This window comes from Salmo salar, unplaced genomic scaffold (genome assembly GCF_905237065.1).
Source record: "Salmo salar unplaced genomic scaffold, Ssal_v3.1, whole genome shotgun sequence".
Taxonomy (NCBI): Eukaryota; Metazoa; Chordata; class Actinopteri; order Salmoniformes; family Salmonidae; genus Salmo; species Salmo salar.
In genome coordinates, this window is record NW_025549483.1 from 166,129 (window position 1) to 187,581 (window position 21,453).

General features: G+C 40.9%; 1 protein-coding gene across 4 annotated transcripts; it reads left to right on the plus strand.

Moving 5' to 3' along the window:
• The first annotated feature begins 1,392 nt into the window (after positions 1-1,392).
• On the plus strand, positions 1,393-11,026 carry LOC106593719 (uncharacterized). Of its 4 annotated transcripts, none has more exons than XR_006767488.1 (5): positions 1,393-3,104; positions 3,708-3,893; positions 6,434-6,554; positions 9,816-10,082; positions 10,324-11,026. XR_006767488.1 is itself a non-coding variant. In XM_045713341.1 (5 exons), exons 2-4 carry the CDS (start codon positions 3,223-3,225, stop codon positions 9,924-9,926), a joined length of 903 nt encoding a protein of 300 aa, XP_045569297.1. In that variant the 5' UTR covers positions 1,393-1,658; positions 2,875-3,222; the 3' UTR covers positions 9,927-10,082; positions 10,324-11,026. The 4 variants fall into 4 exon arrangements, 2 of the variants coding, with proteins under 2 accessions (XP_045569297.1, XP_045569296.1); XM_045713341.1 differs by having other exon boundaries at positions 1,393-1,658; positions 2,875-3,893; XM_045713340.1 differs by having other exon boundaries at positions 1,393-3,893.
• The last annotated feature ends 10,427 nt before the right edge of the window (positions 11,027-21,453 follow it).

Consider the following 21,453-nt stretch of genomic DNA (forward strand, 5'->3'; position numbering starts at 1 on the left):
ACTCTGACAGCTGGTGCTTAAAGCTAGTGAGGGAGATATGAGTCTCCAGCTTCAGTGATTTTTGCAGTTCGTTCCAGTCATTGGCAGCAGAGAACTGGAAGGAAAGGCGACCAAAGTAGGAATTGGCTTTGAGGGTGACTGGTGAGATATACCTACTGGAGTGAGTGCTACGAGTGGGTGCCGCTATGGTGACCAGTGAGCTGAGATAAGGCGGGGCTTTACCAAGCAGAGACTTGTAGATGACCTGTAGCCAGTGGGTTTGGCGACGAGTATGAAGCGAGGGCCAGCCAACGAGAGCGTACAGGTCGCAGTGGTGGGTAATATATGGGGCTTTTGTGATAAAGCGGATGGCACTGTGATAGACTGCATCCAATTTGCTGAGTAGAGTGTTGGAGGCTATTTTGTAAATGACATTGCAGAAGTCGAGGATCGGTAGGATGGTCAGTTTTACGAGGGCATGTTTGGCAGCATGAGTGAAGGATGCTTTGTTGCGAAATAGGAACCCGGTTCTAGATTTAATTTTGGATTGGAGATGCTTAATGTGAGTCTGGAAGGAGAGTTTACAGTCTAACCAGACACCTAGGTATTTGTAATTGTCCACATATTCTAAGTCAGAACCGTCCAGAGAAGTGATGCTGGACAGGCGGGCAGGTGCAGGCAGCGATCGGTTGAAGAGCATGCATTTAGTTTTACTTGTATTTAAGAGCAGTTGGAGGCCACGGAAGGAAAGTTGTATGGCATTGAAGCTCGTCTGGAGGGTTGTTAACAGTGTCCAAAGAAGGGCCAGAAGTATACAGAACAGATAGATTTGCTACATTTGTCATTAGCTGACTAACAAGTTCCTCAATTCAGGGTTAAAAAACCTGTCTGGGTCTTCACAATTGACACATTGCTGACTTTACAATTAGTTAGTTTAGTTGTTCCATCTCTTAACAGCTGATATGCAGGAAGAGATCGCCTGCTAGCTAGTTTTTGGATCCGATCCCAAATTAGCTTGGCTAGCGGGCTGATAAAAAGCACTGACTCAACATTTGAATAAAAAATTCACATTAAAGTAATTTGTTGAGCATTTAAACAATTTGGTAAATAAATTAATTAATGAAATAGTTAAATAAACGTAAATTTCAAAGTTATTCGCTATGTTCGCTCAGGAACATGTCTATCCCCAGCGGAGGGAGAAAATAAGGCCGCTTCACGAATGTGCGTGTAATCTGTTGCGCATTATTTTCCTGTGCAGACCAACCGGATGTCTAGCCAGTCTCAACTAGCGAAAATCCTCCAATGGGAATGCGAGACAGTCTCAAAGAACCGTCTCCAACCACGTGTGGTCCAATCAGATTCGCCCTTTTACCTTAGCTCCGCCCTAACCGGAAGTTTGAAAAACCAAACGGCGCCATGACACTTTCCCCTCATCGGATCTTTGTTTACATCAAACGGAGAGTTACAGAGTAAATATCTTTTACAAGGTTGGATGAAATCAGTTGTAAATGTTATTGCTACATCTGTGAAGTTGTAAGAAGAATGGAAAAGTGAATTGAAAACATACAGTTCTATCTAGTTTCATGGTGTAAAAATCGTGATATTTGCTGTCATGTTCGCATCTTGGAGGAGGCAACGCAACACCCTGCTACAACTCAACTCCCCGTGGAGTGAAAAAGGTATGTGATCGTAGGTGCGGGGAAGGACGGCAGGAAAAAACACCGTTTACAGGGAATTTATTCTTCATTATTAAACACGTTAAGGTGGAAAAGGGGCTGGACGGAACTAAAGAAATGGAAGAAAAAGAGTCCCCTCTCCTACCTTACCTGCCTTCCCACAGCTTACCTGACCTTTAACACCAACTGGTACTAACCAGAATACAGGGGGTGGTCCTCCCAGGTCTGACCTAACCTTTAACACCAACTGGTACTAACCAGAATACAGGGGGTGGTCCTCCCAGGTCTGACCTAACCTTTAACACCAACTGGTACTAACCAGAATACAGGGGGTGGTCCTCCCAGGTCTGACCTAACCTTTAACACCAACTGGTACTAACCAGAATACAGGGGGTGGTCCTCCCAGGTCTGACCTAACCTTTAACACCAACTGGTACTAACCAGAATACAGGGGGTGGTCCTCCCAGGTCTGACCTAACCTTTAACACCAACTGGTACTAACCAGAATACAGGGGGTGGTCCTCCCAGGTCTGACCTGACCTTTAACACCAACTGGTACTAACCAGAATACAGGGGGTGGTCCTCCCAGGTCTGACCTGACCTTTAACACCAACTGGTACTAACCAGAATACAGGGGGTGGTCCTCCCAGGTCTGACCTAACCTTTAACACCAACTGGTACTAACCAGAATACAGGGGGTGGTCCTCCCAGGTCTGACCTAACCTTTAACACCAACTGGTACTAACCAGAATACAGGGGGTGGTCCTCCCAGGTCTGACCTAACCTTTAACACCAACTGGTACTAACCAGAATACAGGGGTGGTCCTCCCAGGTCTGACCTAACCTTTAACACCAACTGGTACTAACCAGAATACAGGGGGTGGTCCTCCCAGGTCTGACCTGACCTTTAACACCAACTGGTACTAACCAGAATACAGGGGGTGGTCCTCCCAGGTCTGACCTAGTGTACATAGACAGATTCAATACTACGGGTTATGTATGCCCGCAGGCCTCTTGCCTAAACACTCCCAAGGTGCAGTCCCCTTCCCCCTGGGAACAAATGAAACAGAATAATTCAAACTTAGTGAACAACTTCAATAAACCAAAAACACTCAGTCCTATGGCATACCTCTGTAGTAGAGGCTACACAATACTTTCAACAACTTCCAGACCAACAACCAACACAGGACATACAGAGCAGCTCTCTCTCCTAACAAAGGAACACAGGCTTTTCAAGCTGCAGAAGGAGTCGGTAATTGAAGATCCAACTGTTTCCCCTGACAAGACGGTGGGTCAGAGCTCCAATCAGTGATGGGGCGACCAATCAGCTGCTTGAGGAATCCAGGAAGCCATTTCCTGAAACACAAACCCACAACAACACAGAAACTGTGGAACGTAACGTTTGCCTTGCATTTCAATCTACACATGAATATGGTTCTGCAATGTTAGGTAGGATATTCTGTTCCCTTGACATTCTGCAAGCATGAATACTTTACAATAATGGAAGATATGCATTGTGTTAATCTTACTATTTGTCCATGTATTGAATGTGACACTCCTCAGCATCATGACACTCCCTTCCTGTATCTGTCATGAAGGCCTATCCATTCTTTGTCCTTTAGTTACACAACTAAATCTAGTATCTGTCTCTTACCTTTCATGCTGTAGATTTACTGTCATGGTGCTGAGAATGCTTAGTACTGTATCTGTCTCTTACCTTTCATGCTGTAGATTTACTGTCATGGTGCTGAGAATGCTTAGTACTGTATCTGTCACTTACCTTTCATGCTGTAGATTTACTGTCATGGTGCTGAGAATGCTTAGTACTGTATCTGTCACTTACCTTTCATGCTGTAGATTTACTGTCATGGTGCTGAGAATGCTTAGTACTGTATCTGTCACTTACCTTTCATGCTGTAGATTTACTGTCATGGTGCTGAGAATGCTTAGTACTGTATCTGTCTCTTACCTTTCATGCTGTAGATTTACTGTCATGGTGCTGAGAATGCTTAGTGCTGTATCTGTCACTTATGTATTCTCTGTATGTATTAGGTATGAACCCTTGGACATGCAGGTACCTCCTGGCAGGCAACTCTCAACAAGAAGCAGCAGCAGTGGATTGACCAGATGCTGTTTACCAGGAGCTGCCTACAGAGCTCACAGTTCATCACTGTCCTTTCCCTGGTGGGGTGAAGACCAGAAGAGGGTGATGTCCTTCCTGCCTCGGAATGTGCTGGGGTGAGTTTTTCCATAATAAATGAGCAGCTTAGAAATCGTAATTTAATATTTTCTTCTCTCATGATCTATAAATGCCTCAGGATGCCACTGGGTAAACATTATCTAACTGAATGATGAACCTTCCTGTGACGATATGTGGAAGAATATATGTCTGAAGTAAACAGAGGAACTGGCCTAGAGCGAGTCCTGTCTGGTATAATTAGTGGTCAGACTGGACAAGGAGGGTTGGATAAACTCCTCTGTATGAAGATGAGTCCTGTCTGGTATAATTAGTGGTCAGACTGGACAAGGAGGGTTGGATAAACTCCTCTGTATGAAGATGAGTCCTGTCTGGTATAATTAGTGGTCAGACTGGACAAGGAGGGTTGGATAAACTCCTCTGTATGAAGATGAGTTCTGTCTGGTATAATTAGTGGTCAGACTGGACAAGGAGGGTTGGATAAACTCCTCTGTATGAAGATGAGTCCTGTCTGCTATAATTAGTGGTCAGACTGGACAAGGAGGGTTGGATAAACTCCTCTGTATGAAGATGAGTCTGGCCTGGTATAATTAGTGGTCAGACTGGACAATGAGGGTTGGATAAACTCCTCTGTATGAATATGAGTCCTGTCTGGTATAATTAGTGGTCAGACTGGACAAGGAGGGTTGGATAAACTCCTCTGTATGTGGAACAGGTGGAACTATTTAGAATGTGTAACAATCAAACCTCCCTATTGGCTGTGTTCCACATTCTAAAGTAGAACCATCATTTTACTTGCTGAAATATTGTCCAGAAATGACCTCATTGGACAGAAAGGGGAACTCCTCCCCACACGCATGTTGAACAAATATAATGTTTCCCTGAAACAAAGGATTCCTGTAGTTTCATGAAATAAGAAATGTATTCATAGTATATTATACATCATACAAGCCAACATTCAGTAGCAACACTGCTAAGAGGTTTTGTTTAAATCCATTGATGACTTGTAGTTTTATTGAAGAAGAAAAAAGGTTTTGAGGTCCTAAAGTAAATATTCTATCCTCCTGTCTTTTTGTTAAATTATTGTCCTGTGGAACATTCACCTACTGGGTCAATTATAACATTTAATATCCTCCACTTGGTTGAATTGTAAATGACTGGTATGTCCTGGGAACATACTTAGTGTGTAATGGTAGCTGAGATATGTTATTTGTATAACAATATGATGAATCTAACTTAAATAATATTTTCATAATTAACTAAAGTGTAAAAGTGTTGGTTTGTTCCCCAGTCTCCTCTACTCTGACTGAGAAAAGGCCTCCTCAACTGAAGAATCTACAGCTGCTGAGTCTGAGGTGTTAATCAGTCCAGTGCTGCTCTGACCACAGTGTTGTTAGGAACCACATTTTCTAATGCTACATACACAGCCTTGTGTCAACTCTTACTGTGAACTACTTCAGTTTCTGAAAATAAACTCAGCAGAGGTCAGACCACAATACATCAACATAAACACCACCAGTAAATGAAACATCCATTATTAATATCTTCTGGTTTCCAATAATGAAAACTGAGTTCCTGTTAGTGAAGTCTCGAGCCTCACAAAGTTACAAGTTAACAGAGGATAGAGAAGGGGGGGGAGTAGGAGACATGGTTATGAGACAGCTGTATTCTTCAAGAATCACAGAAGTGTTTGAGGAATTTAAAATCGACCCTAACTCTGTCATTGTGGAAGTCATTTCCCCGACCCCCTCCTTGACTTTTACTAAATAAATGTTTATAACATCAGTGTTAGAATTTCAAAGTCACAAACAAAACATTTAGAAGGTATTTTGGTTCAAAAACATTCCACCTGCCCTTCCTTCTCCTGATAGTTGCCTGCTCAGCCAATAGCCACATTCTCCATATTAACCTTTACCTGTTGGTTACAATGTTTACTGATATTCATTATTATACAACAGAAATGTGTATTTATACTACCACAGTACCCTCTGATATGTGTATTTATACTACCACAGTACCCTCTGATATGTGTATTTATACTACCATAGTACCCAACCCTCTGATATGTGTATTTATACTACCACAGTACCCTCTGATATGTGTATTTATACTACCACAGTACCCTCTGATGTGTGTATTTATACTACCACAGTACCCTCTGATATGTGTATTAATACTACCACAGTACCCTCTGATATGTGTATTTATACTACCACAGTACGCTCTGATATGTGTATTTATACTACCACAGTACCCTCTGATATGTGTATTTATACTACCGCAGTACCCTCTGATATGTGTATTAATACTACCACAGTACCCTCTGATATGTGTATTAATACTACCACAGTACCCTCTGATATGTGTATTTATACTACCACAGTACCCTCTGATATGTGTATTTATACTACCACAGTACCCTCTGATATGTGTATTTATACTACCACAGTACCCTCTGATATGTGTATTTATACTACCGCAGTACCCTCTGATGTGTGTATTTATACTACCGCAGTACCCTCTGATATGTGTATTAATACTACCACAGTACCCTCTGATATGTGTATTTATACTACCACAGTACCCAACCAGGAGCTGCCTACAGAGCTCCCAGTTCATCACTGTCCTTTCCCTGGTGGGGTGAAGACCAGAAGAGGGTGATGTCCTTCCTGTCTCCAAGGCCTGCCTCAGAATGTGCTGGGGTGAGTTTTTCCATAATAAATGAGCAGCTTAGAAATGGTAATTTAATATTTTCTTCTCTCATAATCTATCAATACCTCAATGTTCACCCAGTGGCATCTTTTCTAACTAGATTATTATATATTATGTGATAATATCTGGGAGATGAGTCCTGTCTGGTAAAATTAGTGGTCAAGACTGGACAAGGAGGGTTGGATAAACTCCTCTGTATGAAGATGAGTCCTGTCTGGTATAATTAGTGGTCAGACTGGACAAGGAGGGTTGGATAAACTCCTCTGTATGAAGATGAGTTCTGTCTGGTATAATTAGTGGTCAGACTGGACAAGGAGGGTTGGATAAACTCCTCTGAATGAAGATGAGTCCTGTCTGGTATAATTAGTGGTCAGACTGGACAAGGAGGGTTGGATAAACTCCTCTGTATGAAGATGAGTCCTGTCTGGTATAATTAGTGGTCAGACTGGACAAGGAGGGTTGGATAAACTCCTCTGTATGAAGATGAGTTCTGTCTGGTATAATTAGTGGTCAGACTGGACAAGGAGGGTTGGATAAACTCCTCTGTATGAAGATGAGTCCTGTCTGGTATAATTAGTGGTCAGACTGGACAAGGAGGGTTGGATAAACTCCTCTGAATGAAGATGAGTCCTGTCTGGTATAATTAGTGGTCAGACTGGACAAGGAGGGTTGGATAAACTCCTCTGTATGTGGAACAGGTGGAACTATTTAGAATGTGTAACAATCAAACCTCCCTATTGGCTGTGTTCCACATTCTAAAGTAGAACCATCATTTTACTTGCTGAAATATTGTCCAGAAATGACCTCATTGGACAGAAAGGGGAACTCCTCCCCACACGCATGTTGAACAAATATAATGTTTCCCTGAAACAAAGGATTCCTGTAGTTTCATGAAATAAGAAATGTATTCATAGTATATCATACATCATACAAGCCAACATTCAGTAGCAACACTGCTAAGAGGTTTTGTTTAAATCCATTGATGACTTGTAGTTTTATTGAAGAAGAAAAAAGGTTTTGAGGTCCTAAAGTAAATATTCTATCCTCCTGTCTTTTTGTTAAATTATTGACCTGTGGAACATTCACCTACTGGGTCAATTAGAACATTTAATATCCTCCACTTGGTTGAATTGTAAATGACTGGTATGTCCTGGGAATATACTTAGTGTGTAATGGTATCTGAGATATGTTGTTTGTATAAAAATATGATGAATCTAACTTAAATAATATTTTCATAATAAACTAAAGTCTAAAAGTGTTAGTTTGTTCCCCAGTCTCCTCTACTCTGACTGAGAAAAGGCCTCCTCAACTGAAGAATCTACAGCTGCTGAGTCTGAGGTGTTAATCAGTCCAGTGCTGCTCTGACCACAGTGTTGTTAGGAACCACATTTTCTAATGCTACATACACAGCCTTGTGTCAACTCTTACTGTGAACTACTTCAGTTACTGGAAATAAACTCAGCAGTGATCAGACTACAGAATACACCAAGTTGTAAACATCTTCATCCATTTCATTCAGTTGTACACATCTTCCTCCATTTCATTCAGTTGTACACATCTTCCTCCATTTCATTCAGTTGGACACATCTTCATCCATTTCATTCAGTTGAACACATCTTCCTCCATTTCATTCAGTTGGACACATCTTCCTCCATTTCATTCAGTTGGACACATCTTCCTCCATTTCATTCAGTTGGACACATCTTCCTCCATTTCATTCAGTTGTAAACATCTTCCTCCATTTCATTCAGTTGTAAACATCTTCCTCCATTTCATTCAGTTGAACACATCTTCCTCCATTTCATTCAGTTGAACACATCTTCCTCCATTTCATTCAGTTGGACACATCTTCCTCCATTTCATTCAGTTGTAAACATCTTCCTCCATTTCATTCAGTTGAACACATCTTCCTCCATTTCATTCAGTTGGACACATCTTCCTCCATTTCATTCAGTTGGACACATCTTCCTCCATTTCATTCAGTTGGACACATCTTCCTCCATTTCATTCAGTTGTAAACATCTTCCTCCATTTCATTCAGTTGTAAACATCTTCCTCCATTTCATTCAGTTGGACACATCTTCCTCCATTTCATTCAGTTGGACACATCTTCCTCCATTTCATTCAGTTGTAAACATCTTCCTCCATTTCATTCAGTTGTAAACATCTTCCTCCATTTCATTCAGTTGTAAACATCTTCCTCCATTTCATTCAGTTGTAAACATCTTCCTCCATTTCATTCAGTTGGACACATCTTCCTCCGTTTCATTCAGTTGTAAACATCTTCCTCCATTTCATTCAGTTGTACACATCTTCCTCCATTTCATTCAGTTGTAAACATATCTGTAATGTATGTTAATTCTTTGAGACATCATACTAAATATGTTGACTTGCTGGTCAAGGGAAAATGCAAGTGTTACTTCTTTGAGTTGCTGAGTCAGAGTCGCTAAGCCTTGTGGGATATTAATGAATGTGAACTCAGCAACCGTAATTCCAGAACAGTCCCTCTGTTGTAATAGTGTGATATGTATCTTCTGACAGACTCTATGCTGAGTAAAGTCATGTTTTTATCCTAAAAGGTTTTTCTACCAGAACCAAAGTGTGGATGCAGTCACTATTTAGAGCAGTCTAATCTCATTAACCCAGAACTGTAATATTGTGTGATTCAGTTCTGGGTCCATACCTGTTAGAAACTACAGGAGGTGAGTCACATGTTATTAGTTACAGCAGTTTCCATGGAAACATACAGAGGGTTTTATGCAAATCAACCCTTTCTGACTTGACATCTGAAGGAGGAGTCTCTGAAAACCTATTTAAAGCAGTCTGTCCTGACTCAGCTCAGCAGTCTCCAGTCTACCAACTGGTCTCTGTAATAACTATTTAAAGCAGCCAGTCCTGACTCAGCTCAGCAGTCTCCAGTCTACCAACTGGTCTCTGTAATAACTATTTAAAGCAGTCTGTCCTGACTCAGCTCAGCAGTCTCCAGTCTACCAACTGGTCTCTGTAATAACTATTTAAAGCAGTCTGTCCTGACTCAGCTCAGCAGTCTCCAGTCTACCAACTGGTCTCTGTAATAACTATTTAAAGCAGTCTGTCCTGACTCAGCTCAACAGTCTCCAGTCTACCAACTGGTCTCTGTAACTTCATCTTTGTCTCTGTGGTGTTCAGTCTTCAGGTGACGATGGGGGTATTGAATCATCTCTCTACTCTCCTCCTTCTCTCTCTCCTTCCTCCTGCTCTCTCTCATGTAGTGGAGATCTTCAGTGTTGTTGAACAGTGCCAGAATTTCTTCCTGGATGGGACAACTCCAAATCTCCCAGGTATTTTGGTTGGTGGGACAGTCCAGAACCACTACAAGCTGATTTGCCAGTTGTTCAGCAACATCTACAGGTTTGCAACTCTCTACGACACGACCAACAGGATCCCTGTGTTCTCAGCCTACACCTTCACTGGTCCTCCTACAGACCCCAGACCACATCAACCCTGGTGAAGATGATCCCTGGATGATTGAGCCCCAGGTAGGACTAATGTTTTGTCATATAACATAACATGTGTATTTGTTTACTGGTATATATCACAGACAGTTATGTTACCAAGTCAGTCCTGGATGATAGAGCCCCAGGTAGTTCTAATCTCTATTCATTCAACATGTGTATTTGTTTAGTGCTATAGACATACAGTATCTTTGAGACACGAATGTGTTGCAACCACTTTCAGCTTAAGTCGGGATTGTTAAATGCTGTATGACTGTTTCTGCAGCTCGAAAATATAAAGGACCGAGGTGAAATGAAGCAGAGTGAACATAGAAGTTTTAAACACCAGGCTATGAACGCGGACTACTACAAAAACAACATGAATATGGACAGAGGTCACCTTTTCCCATGTTCGTATGCGCCTTATAATGCTACCAAGAACTCCACTTTCACCCTGACGAACGCCGTTCCCCAGGCAAGATCCTTCAACCGACGCAGTTGGAAGAGAATGGAGTGCAGAGTCAGAAAATATATTGTGGAGAACTGTACGGATAACAACAACAAGATAAAGGCCTATGTGGTGACTGGAGCAGTTCCCAGCAACAACAACACACTGAACAACCGAGTGAACATCCCAGATCTCATGTGGACAGCCTACTGCTGTTACAACAACAACCTGAAACAGTGGGTGGCCCAAGCACACTGGAGTAAGAACGTACAGGACACCAACAAAAAAACATTGACACCGATAACCTTGGGAGCACTCGAACGCAAGTTGAAGAACTTCTACAATGACAAAGTCAATGTGTTCGCAAAAAAATGTCCAAGAACCGTTATTCTGAGTGTATTAGAGGACGAGACAGGGAGGAACAGAGAGAGAGTAGAACAGGATGAGACAGGGAGGAACAGAGAGAGAGTAGAACAGGATGAGACAGGGAGGAACAGAGAGAGAGTAGAACAGGGAGGAACAGAGAGAGTAGAACAGGATGAGACAGGGAGGAACAGAGAGAGTAGAACAGGATGAGACAGGGAGGAACAGAGAGAGAGTAGAACAGGATGAGGCAGGGAGGAACAGAGAGAGAGTAGAACAGGATGAGACAGGGAGGAACAGAGAGAGTAGAACAGGATGAGACAGGGAGGAACAGAGAGAGTAGAACAGGATGAGACAGGGAGGAACAGAGAGAGAGTAGAACAGGATGAGGCAGGGAGGAACAGAGAGAGAGTAGAACAGGATGAGACAGGGGAAAAGAGGGGCGGAGAGAGGAGCGGGGGAGCCGAGCATAAAGATGGTGAAAGCAACAGGGGAATGTGATGATGAGGATGATTGTGATTGTGCCTGTGATGAAAAGTGATGAGTTTTGTCCAGTGGTAATTCACACAACTATTGAGAACACATCCCCTACGTTACAAGGGTTATAAGGGTTAAGTAATAAGGGTTATTATCCAGGGTTATAAGGGTTATTATCCAGGGTTATAAGGGTTAAATAATAAGGGTTATTATCCAGGGTTATAAGGGTTATAAGGGTTATAATGGTTATAATTAAACAAGTTTAAGGGTTATAAAGGTTAAAGACAAGCTCTGTTACTTTGGTGACTAAGAAAGTATATTTTTAAACCTCCCACTTTGGGCTGGATGTATCAATGTGTCGTTCATACATGTAGAATCTATCAGCAGAATTACTGTTTCCCTACATTTCACCCCCTAGCAATTTGAGTCTTAGCCATTGAGCATCAGCCCCTCACATTTGAGTGGGAACTAGTGTGGTGGCAGAATTAGTGTTGAATTGTTGTAACTTCTCAATGGATATGTTCTGTGTTGGACTGTGATGTCATGCCTTCCATAGAGTCCTGGTATGTCTGTACCTAAACACAAGGCCATTGTGTTCTGGAACTGTTGCTGGTATAAATAACTGTTGCTGGTATAAATAACTGTTGCTGGTATAAATAACTGTTGCTGGTATAAATAACTGTTGCTAGTATAAATAACTGTTGCTGGTATAAATAACTGTTGCTGGTATAAATAACTGTTGCCGGTATAAATAACTGTTGCCGGTATAAATAACTGTTGCCGGTATAAATAACTGTTGCCGGTATAAATAACTGTTGCCGGTATAAATAACTGTTGCCGGTATAAATAACTGTTGTGTAACAATCTGATTGTATTATCACCTCTCACTATATAAGGGACATGGATCCATTTACTCAGGGAGTTCTTCCCTGTGAAATCAGAATAATCTCCCCTGCAGCTGCTTGATTAAAGATCTTTCTATACAATTAAAAAGTCTCTGCCTTCATCTTTGGATCTAATTTTCTACAACATTTGGTGCCGTGACCCAGATGGACTCAGACATCACTCTGGCCACAACTTAAAGAAGGTAAGAGACCTTATTAAAAACATCTCTGTGAAGGACAGTGTTTTCCAGCTGAGCCTTAATGGTGAGAGATCTCTGTGAAGGACTGTCTGTTGTCCAGCCGAGCCTTAATAATGGTGAGAGATCTCTTGTCCTCATCAGCCACAAAATGTTGGTGTTCAATTTGGCAGATCTATTTATTCCCTATAATAATGAATCTAACCGGTTAACATTGATCAATGGGAGCACAGTAGTGTCTCCTATAGTAGGGATTGGTTTACCTATAATCACCTGAAACATACTGTTGGACCAGTATATTAGGAGGGATTGGTTTACCTATAATCACCTGAAACATACTGTTGGACCAGTATATTAGGAGGGATTGGTTTACCTATAATCACCTGAAACATACTGTTGGACCAGTATATTAGGAGGGATTGGTTTACCTATAATCACCTGTTGAACCAGTATATTAGGAGGGATTGGTTTACCTATAATCACCTGTTGGACCAGTATATTAGGAGGGATTGGTTTACCTATAATCACCTGCTGGACCAGTATATTAGGAGGGATTGGTTTACCTATAATCACCTGAAACATACTGTTGGACCAGTATATTAGGAGGGATTGGTTTACCTATAATCACCTGAAACATACTGTTGGACCAGTATATTAGGAGGGATTGGTTTACCTATAATCCCCTGAAACATACTGTTGGACCAGTATATTAGGAGGGATTGGTTTACCTATAATCACCTGAAACATACTGTTGGACCAGTATATTAGGAGGGATTGGTTTACCTATAATCACCTGTTGAACCAGTATATTAGGAGGGATTGGTTTACCTGTAATCACCTGTTGAACCAGTATATTAGGAGGGATTGGTTTACCTATAATCACCTGTTGGACCAGTATATTAGGAGGGATTGGTTTACCTATAATCACCTGAAACATACTGTTGGACCAGTATATTAGGAGGGATTGGTTTACCTATAATCACCTGAAACATACTGTTGGACCAGTATATTAGGAGGGATTGGTTTACCTATAATCACCTGTTGAACCAGTATATTAGGAGGGATTGGTTTACCTATAATCACCTGAAACATACTGTTGGACCAGTATATTAGGAGGGATTGGTTTACCTATAATCACCTGTTGGACCAGTATATTAGGAGGGATTGGTTTACCTATAATCACCTGAAACATACTGTTGGACCAGTATATTAGGAGGGATTGGTTTACCTATAATCACCTGAAACATACTGTTGGACCAGTATATTAGGAGGGATTGGTTTACCTATAATCACCTGAAACATACTGTTGGACCAGTATATTAGGAGGGATTGGTTTACCTATAATCACCTGAAACATACTGTTGGACCAGTATATTAGGAGGGATTGGTTTACCTATAATCACCTGAAACATACTGTTGGACCAGTATATTAGGAGGGATTGGTTTACCTATAATCACCTGAAACATACTGTTGGACCAGTATAATAGGAGGGATTGGTTTACCTATAATCACCTGTTGGACCAGTATATTAGGAGGGATTGGTTTACCTATAATCACCTGAAACATACTGTTGGACCAGTATATTAGGAGGGATTGGTTTACCTATAATCACCTGTTGAACCAGTATATTAGGAGGGATTGGTTTACCTATAATCACCTGAAACATACTGTTGGACCAGTATATTAGGAGGGATTGGTTTACCTATAATCACCTGTTGAACCAGTATATTAGGAGGGATTGGTTTACCTATAATCACCTGTTGGACCAGTATATTAGGAGGGATTGGTTTACCTATAATCACCTGTTGGACCAGTATATTAGGAGGGATTGGTTTACCTGTAATCACCTGAAACATACTGTTGGACCAGTATATTAGGAGGGATTGGTTTACCTATAATCACCTGAAACATACTGTTGGACCAGTATATTAGGAGGGATTGGTTTACCTGTAATCACCTGTTGGACCAGTATATTAGGAGGGATTGGTTTACCTATAATCACCTGTTGAACCAGTATATTAGGAGGGATTGGTTTACCTATAATCACCTGTTGGACCAGTATATTAGGAGGGATTGGTTTACCTATAATCACCTGAAACATACTGTTGGACCAGTATATTAGGAGGGATTGGTTTACCTATAATCACCTGTTGAACCAGTATATTAGGAGGGATTGGTTTACCTATAATCACCTGAAACATACTGTTGGACCAGTATATTAGGAGGGATTGGTTTACCTATAATCACCTGTTGAACCAGTATATTAGGAGGGATTGGTTTACCTATAATCACCTGTTGGACCAGTATATTAGGAGGGATTGGTTTACCTATAATCACCTGTTGGACCAGTATATTAGGAGGGATTGGTTTACCTGTAATCACCTGAAACATACTGTTGGACCAGTATATTAGGAGGGATTGGTTTACCTATAATCACCTGAAACATACTGTTGGACCAGTATATTAGGAGGGATTGGTTTACCTGTAATCACCTGTTGGACCAGTATATTAGGAGGGATTGGTTTACCTATAATCACCTGTTGAACCAGTATATTAGGAGGGATTGGTTTACCTATAATCACCTGAAACATACTGTTGGACCAGTATATTAGGAGGGATTGGTTTACCTGTAATCACCTGTTGGACCAGTATATTAGGAGGGATTGGTTTACCTATAATCACCTGTTGAACCAGTATATTAGGAGGGATTGGTTTACCTATAATCACCTGAAACATACTGTTGGACCAGTATATTAGGAGGGATTGGTTTACCTATAATCACCTGAAACATACTGTTGGACCAGTATATTAGCAGGAATTGGATAGCCTACAGCAGGAATTGTATAGCCTACAGCAGGAATTGGATAGCCTACAGCAGGAATTGGATAGCCTACAGCAGGAATTGGATAGCCTACAGCAGGAATTGGATAGACTACAGCAGGAATTGAATAGTCTACAGCAGGAATTCCCAAATGAACCCCCAGGGGTACGCTGAATGCCGTCGGGAGAACGTCAAATAAAAATGTGATAACTTTTTTTTTCTTTACATTTTTAAACAGTCCATTTATAGTTTCCAACGGGGCTGTACGGGGCTGTACATTTGGGAGAGGTTTTACTCGTCTGAACAAAATGAAACCATCTAGTGTTCAGCAAAATAACAACACAATGTCAAATTATTATTATTTTGTTTATTATTTTTAAAAAACATCACAGACAATGCCTTCATCAAACAACACGACGCATCAGCGACATGTCAGGAGATGTTTTGAAACAATTACTGCTTCACATACAAGCCAGTGAATTATATGAGTTACAGCTGGATGAGTCAGCAGACATGGCGTGCCTGGCACAGATCCTGGTGTATGTCTGTTACATTTATGGGGGTCAATTAAGGAAGACATCCTCTTCTGCAAACACAGACTGTGTGAGGAAAATGATTTCAGACTGAGACTCTCCAATACAACCCAACATTGCAGAGTTATGTGCATCCTTTCAAGCACACCCTTCTCATTAACCTGTGGGGAATTATTCTCAATTTTTGATGAACGAATAAGGTTTTATATGTCAGAAAGTTAAATAAAGAGCTAGATTATTATTATATTATTATTTGTGCTCTGGTCCTATAAGAGCTCTTTGTCACTTCCCACGAGCCGGGTTGTGACAAAAACTCACACTCATTCTTATGTTTAATAAATGTATCGTATAGTGTGTGTGTGTGACAGGCTTACAATCATGAATGTTTGAAGGGGTACGGGACAATAGAAAGTTTGGGAACCACTGTATAGGTTATACAAACCAACATTCAAGGAAAATTTGATGTAAACAATTAGCAAATAAATGTCCACACCTTTAAAATCACAACTAGAAAGGTAATTTTACATGAAGTAAAATAGTGTGACCTGCTTCAGCTGTTTATGTCACGTCCTGACCCAAGTAAGATGACATTGTCTATAGTAGAGTTGGTCAGGGCATGACAGGGGGTGTTTTGGGGTTTTCTATGTTTTATATTTCTATGTTTAAGTTCTGTTTTTTATATTTCTATGTTGGGGTTGATCTCTAATTGGAGGCAGCTGATCCTCATTGCCTCTGATTAGAGATCATATTTAAGTAGGGATTTTTGCGTCCTGTTTTGTGGGTGATTATATTTTGTGAGTGTGTTTGTTCCTCCTGCGTCACCGTTTGTAGTTTTTGTCATTAAGTTGACTTTGTTATTTGCATTTCGTTTTTTCACGATCAAATAAATATGTGGAACGAAACAGACGCTGCATTTTGGTCCATTCCTTCTGACAGCCGTGACAGTTTACCACCAGAAGTAAAAAATGTTATACTTAAGTGAAGCAGTCAGTTTAAATATTATCCATGAAGGTAGGGTAGACTGGGGAACAAAGTAACAAAGGGTCAGTTGTAACAGATAAATAAGTCCAGGTAGAAACCAGGTATAAAGCTCTTATTCAATGTGATAATGGTTGGTTAGTTTCTCTACATGCCCAAGAGGTTTTGTTTAAGTCCATTGATTACTTTTAGTTTTATTGAAGAAAAAGTGTTTTGAGGCCCTAAAGTAAATATTCTTGCCTCCTGTCTTTTTGTTAAATTATTGACCTGTGGAACATTCACCTACTGGGTCAATTATAACATTTAATATCATCCACTTGGTTGAATTGTAAATGACTGGTATGTCCTGGGAACATACTTAGTGTGTTATGGTAGCTGAGATATGTTGTTTGTATAAAAATATGATTAATCTAACTTAAATAATATTTGCATAATAAACTAAAGTCTAAAAGTGTTAGTTTGTTCCCCAGTCTCCTCTACTCTGACTGAGAATTCAACACTCCTGGTGTTGGAGTTGGACGGCGAAGGGGAGGTGGTGGGGAGTCTCCATGACCCTACAGGCAGCCTGACCTGGGCCGTCAGCGACGTGTTCACCCACCAGGGGAGACTCTACCTGGGTAGCACCGACCTGCACTTCCTCCCTGTCCTGGAGGACTGGAGCTAACCGCTAACCGCTAGCTGTCTACTGTAGATAACAGACTGGGAGGAGGAGGAGGAGGAGGAGGTACGGTAGGGGTCCTGGGTCTACTGTAGATAACAGACTGGGAGCAGGAAGAGGAGGAGGTACAGTAGGGGTACTGGGTCTACTGTAGATAACAGACTGGGAGGAGGAGGAGGAGGAGGTACGGTAGGGGTCCTGGGTCTACTGTAGATAACAGACTGGGAGGAGGAGGAGGTACGGTAGGGGTCCTGGGTCTACTGTAGATAACAGACTGGGAGGAGGAAGAGGAGGAGGTACAGTAGGGGTCCTGGGTCTACTGTAGATAACAGACTGGGAGGAGGAGGAGGTACAGTAGGGGTCCTGGGTCTACTGTAGATAACAGACTGGGAGGAGGAGGAGGAGGAGGAGGAGGTACAGTAGGGGTCCTGGGTCTACTATAGATACCAGACTGGGAGGAGGAAGAGGAGGAGGTACGGTAGGGGCCCAGAACAGCAGTGGTCCTCTCCTCCAACCCTGCTTTTATTGTCCCGTACTCTTTCAAACATTCAACATACCCCCTTCTAGCACCAGGATCAGCGAACTCTCAAATGTTTTTTTGCCATCATTGAAAGCCTGCCACACACACACACACACACACACACACACACACACACACACACTGTTGGCGCCGGAGGAGATGGCCACCATTTTACGGTCTCCTAACCAATTGTTCTATTATGTGTATGTTTTTCCGTGTTATTTGTAACTTGAAACCCCACCTCTTTAAGGAATACCTGGGATAGGATATAGTAATCCTTCTAACCCCCCCCCCCCCCTTAAAAGATATAGATGTACTATTGTAAAGTGGTTGTTCCACTGGATATCATAAGGTGAATGCACCAATTTGTAAGTCGCTCTGGATAAGAGCGTCTGCTATATGACTTAAATGTATATAATGTATGTAATGAGAAAAGGCCTCCTCAACTGAAGAATCTACAGCTGCTGAGTCTGAGGTGTTAATCAGTCCAGTGCTGCTCTGACCACAGTGTTGTTAGGAACCACATTTTCTAATGCTACATACACAGCCTTGTGTCAACTCTTACTGTGAACTACTTCAGTTTCTGAAATAAACTCAGCAGAGGTCAGACCACAATACACCAACATAAACAACACCAGTAAATGAAACATCCATTATTAATATCTTCTGGTTTCCAATAATGAAAACTGACTTCCTGTTAGTGAAGTCTCCACCCTCACAAAAGTTACAAGTGAACAGAGGATAGAGAAGGGGGGGGGGGAGTAGGAGACATGGCTATGAGACAGCTGTATTCTTCAAGAATCACAGACGTGTTTGAGGAATTTAAAATCGACCCTAACTCTGACATTGTGGAAGTCATTTCCCCGACCCCTCCTTGACTTTTACTAAATAAATGTTTATAACATCAGTTTTAGAATTTCAATATCACAAACAAAACATTTATAAGGTATTTTGGTTCAAAAACATTCCACCTGCCCTTCCTTCTCCTGATAGTTGCCTGCTCAGCCAATAGCCACATTCTCCATATTAACCTTTACCTGTTGGTTACAATGTTTACTGATATTCATTATTATACAACAGAAATGTGTATTTATACTACCACAGTACCCTCTGATATGTGTATTTATACTACCACAGTACCCTCTGATATGTGTATTTATACTACCATAGTACCCAACCCTCTGATATGTGTATTTATACTACCACAGTACCCTCTGATATGTGTATTTATACTACCACAGTACCCTCTGATGTGTGTATTTATACTACCACAGTACCCTCTGATATGTGTATTAATACTACCACAGTACCCTCTGATATGTGTATTTATACTACCACAGTACCCTCTGATATGTGTATTTATACTACCACAGTACCCTCTGATATGTGTATTTATACTACCGCAGTACCCTCTGATATGTGTATTAATACTACCACAGTACCCTCTGATATGTGTATTAATACTACCACAGTACCCTCTGATATGTGTATTTATACTACCACAGTACCCTCTGATATGTGTATTTATACTACCACAGTACCCTCTGATATGTGTATTTATACTACCACAGTACCCTCTGATATGTGTATTTATACTACCGCAGTACCCTCTGATGTGTGTATTTATACTACCGCAGTACCCTCTGATATGTGTATTAATACTACCACAGTACCCTCTGATATGTGTATTAATACTACCACAGTACCCTCTGATATGTGTATTTATACTACCACAGTACCCTCTGATATGTGTATTTATACTACCACAGTACCCTCTGATATGTGTATTTATACTACCACAGTACCCTCTGATATGTGTATTTATACTACCACAGTACCCTCTGATATGTGTATTTATACTACCACAGTACCCTCTGATATGTGTATTTATACTACCACAGTACCCTCTGATATGTGTATTTATACTACCACAGTACCCTCTGATATGTGTATTTATACTACCACAGTACCCTCTGATATGTGTATTTATACTACCACAGTACCCTCTGATATGTGTATTTATACTACCACAGTACCCAACTCTCTGATATGTGTATTTATACTACCACAGTACCCTCTGATATGTGTATTTATACTACCACAGTACCTAACCCTCTGATATGTGTATTTATACTGCCACAGTACCCTCTGATATGTGTTTTTATACTACCACAGTACCTAACCCTCTGATATGTGTATTTATATTACCACAGTACCCAACCCTCCGATATGTATATTTATACTACCACAGTACCCAACCCTCTGATATGTGTATTTATATTACCACAGTACCCTCTGATATGTGTATTTATACTACCACAGTACCTAACCCTCTGATATGTGTATTTATACTACCACAGTACCTAACCCTCTGATATGTGTATTTATACTACCACAGTACCCAACCCTCTGATACGTGTATTTATATTACGACAGTACCTTTTGATATGTGTATTTATACTACCACAGTACCCTCTGATATGTGTATTTATACTACCACAGTACCCTCTGATATGTGTATTTATACTACCACAGTACCCTCTGATATGTGTATTTATACTACCACAGTACCCTCTGATATGTGTATTTATACTACCACAGTACCCTCTGATATGTGTATGTATACTACCACAGTACCTAACCCTCTGATATTTGTATTTATACTACCACAGTACCCTCTGATATGTGTATTTATACTACCACAGTACCCTCTGATATGTGCATTTATACTACCACAGTACCCAACCCTCTGATATGTGTATTTATACTACCACAGTACCCTCTGATATGTGTATTTATACTACCACAGTACCCTCTGATATGTGTATTTATACTACCACAGTACCCTCTGATGTGTGTATTTATACTACCACAGTACCCTCTGATATGTGTATTTATACTACCACAGTACCCTCTGATATGTGTATTTATACTACCACAGTACCCTCTGATATGTGTATTTATACTACCACAGTACCCAACCCTCTGATATGTGTATTTATACTACCACAGTACCCAACCCTCTGATATGTGTATTTATACTACCACAGTACCCTCTGATATGTGTATGTATACTACCACAGTACCTAACTCTCTGATATGTGTATTTATACTACCACAGTACCCTCTGATATGTGTATTTATATTACCACAGTACCTTTTGATATGTGTATTTATACTACCACAGTACCCTCTGATATGTGAATTTATACTATCACAGTACCCTCTGATATGTGTATTTATACTACCATAGTACCCTCTGATATGTGTATGTATACTACCACAGTACCTAACCCTCTGATATGTGTATTTATACTACCACAGTACCCAACCCTCTGATATGTGTATTTATACTACCACAGTACCCTCTGATATGTGTATTTATACTACCACAGTACCCTCTGATATGTGTATTTATACTACCACAGTACCCAACCAGTAGCTGCCTACAGAGCTCCCAGTTCATCACTGTCCTTTCCCTGGTGGGGTGAAGACCAGAAGAGGGTGATGTCCTTCCTGTCTCCAAGGCCTGCCTC

Bases quoted from the DNA above. Each gene is read 5' to 3' on its own strand.
- LOC106593719 (XM_045713340.1), top strand. From the start codon at position 3,223: ATGACACTCCCTTCCTGTATCTGTCATGAAGGCCTATCCATTCTTTGT. The intron at 3,894-6,433 runs GTGAGTTTTTCC...ATACTACCACAG, and splicing joins CTGCCTCGGAATGTGCTGGG to TACCCAACCAGGAGCTGCCT. The intron at 6,555-9,815 runs GTGAGTTTTTCC...TCTCTCATGTAG, and splicing joins CTGCCTCAGAATGTGCTGGG to TGGAGATCTTCAGTGTTGTT.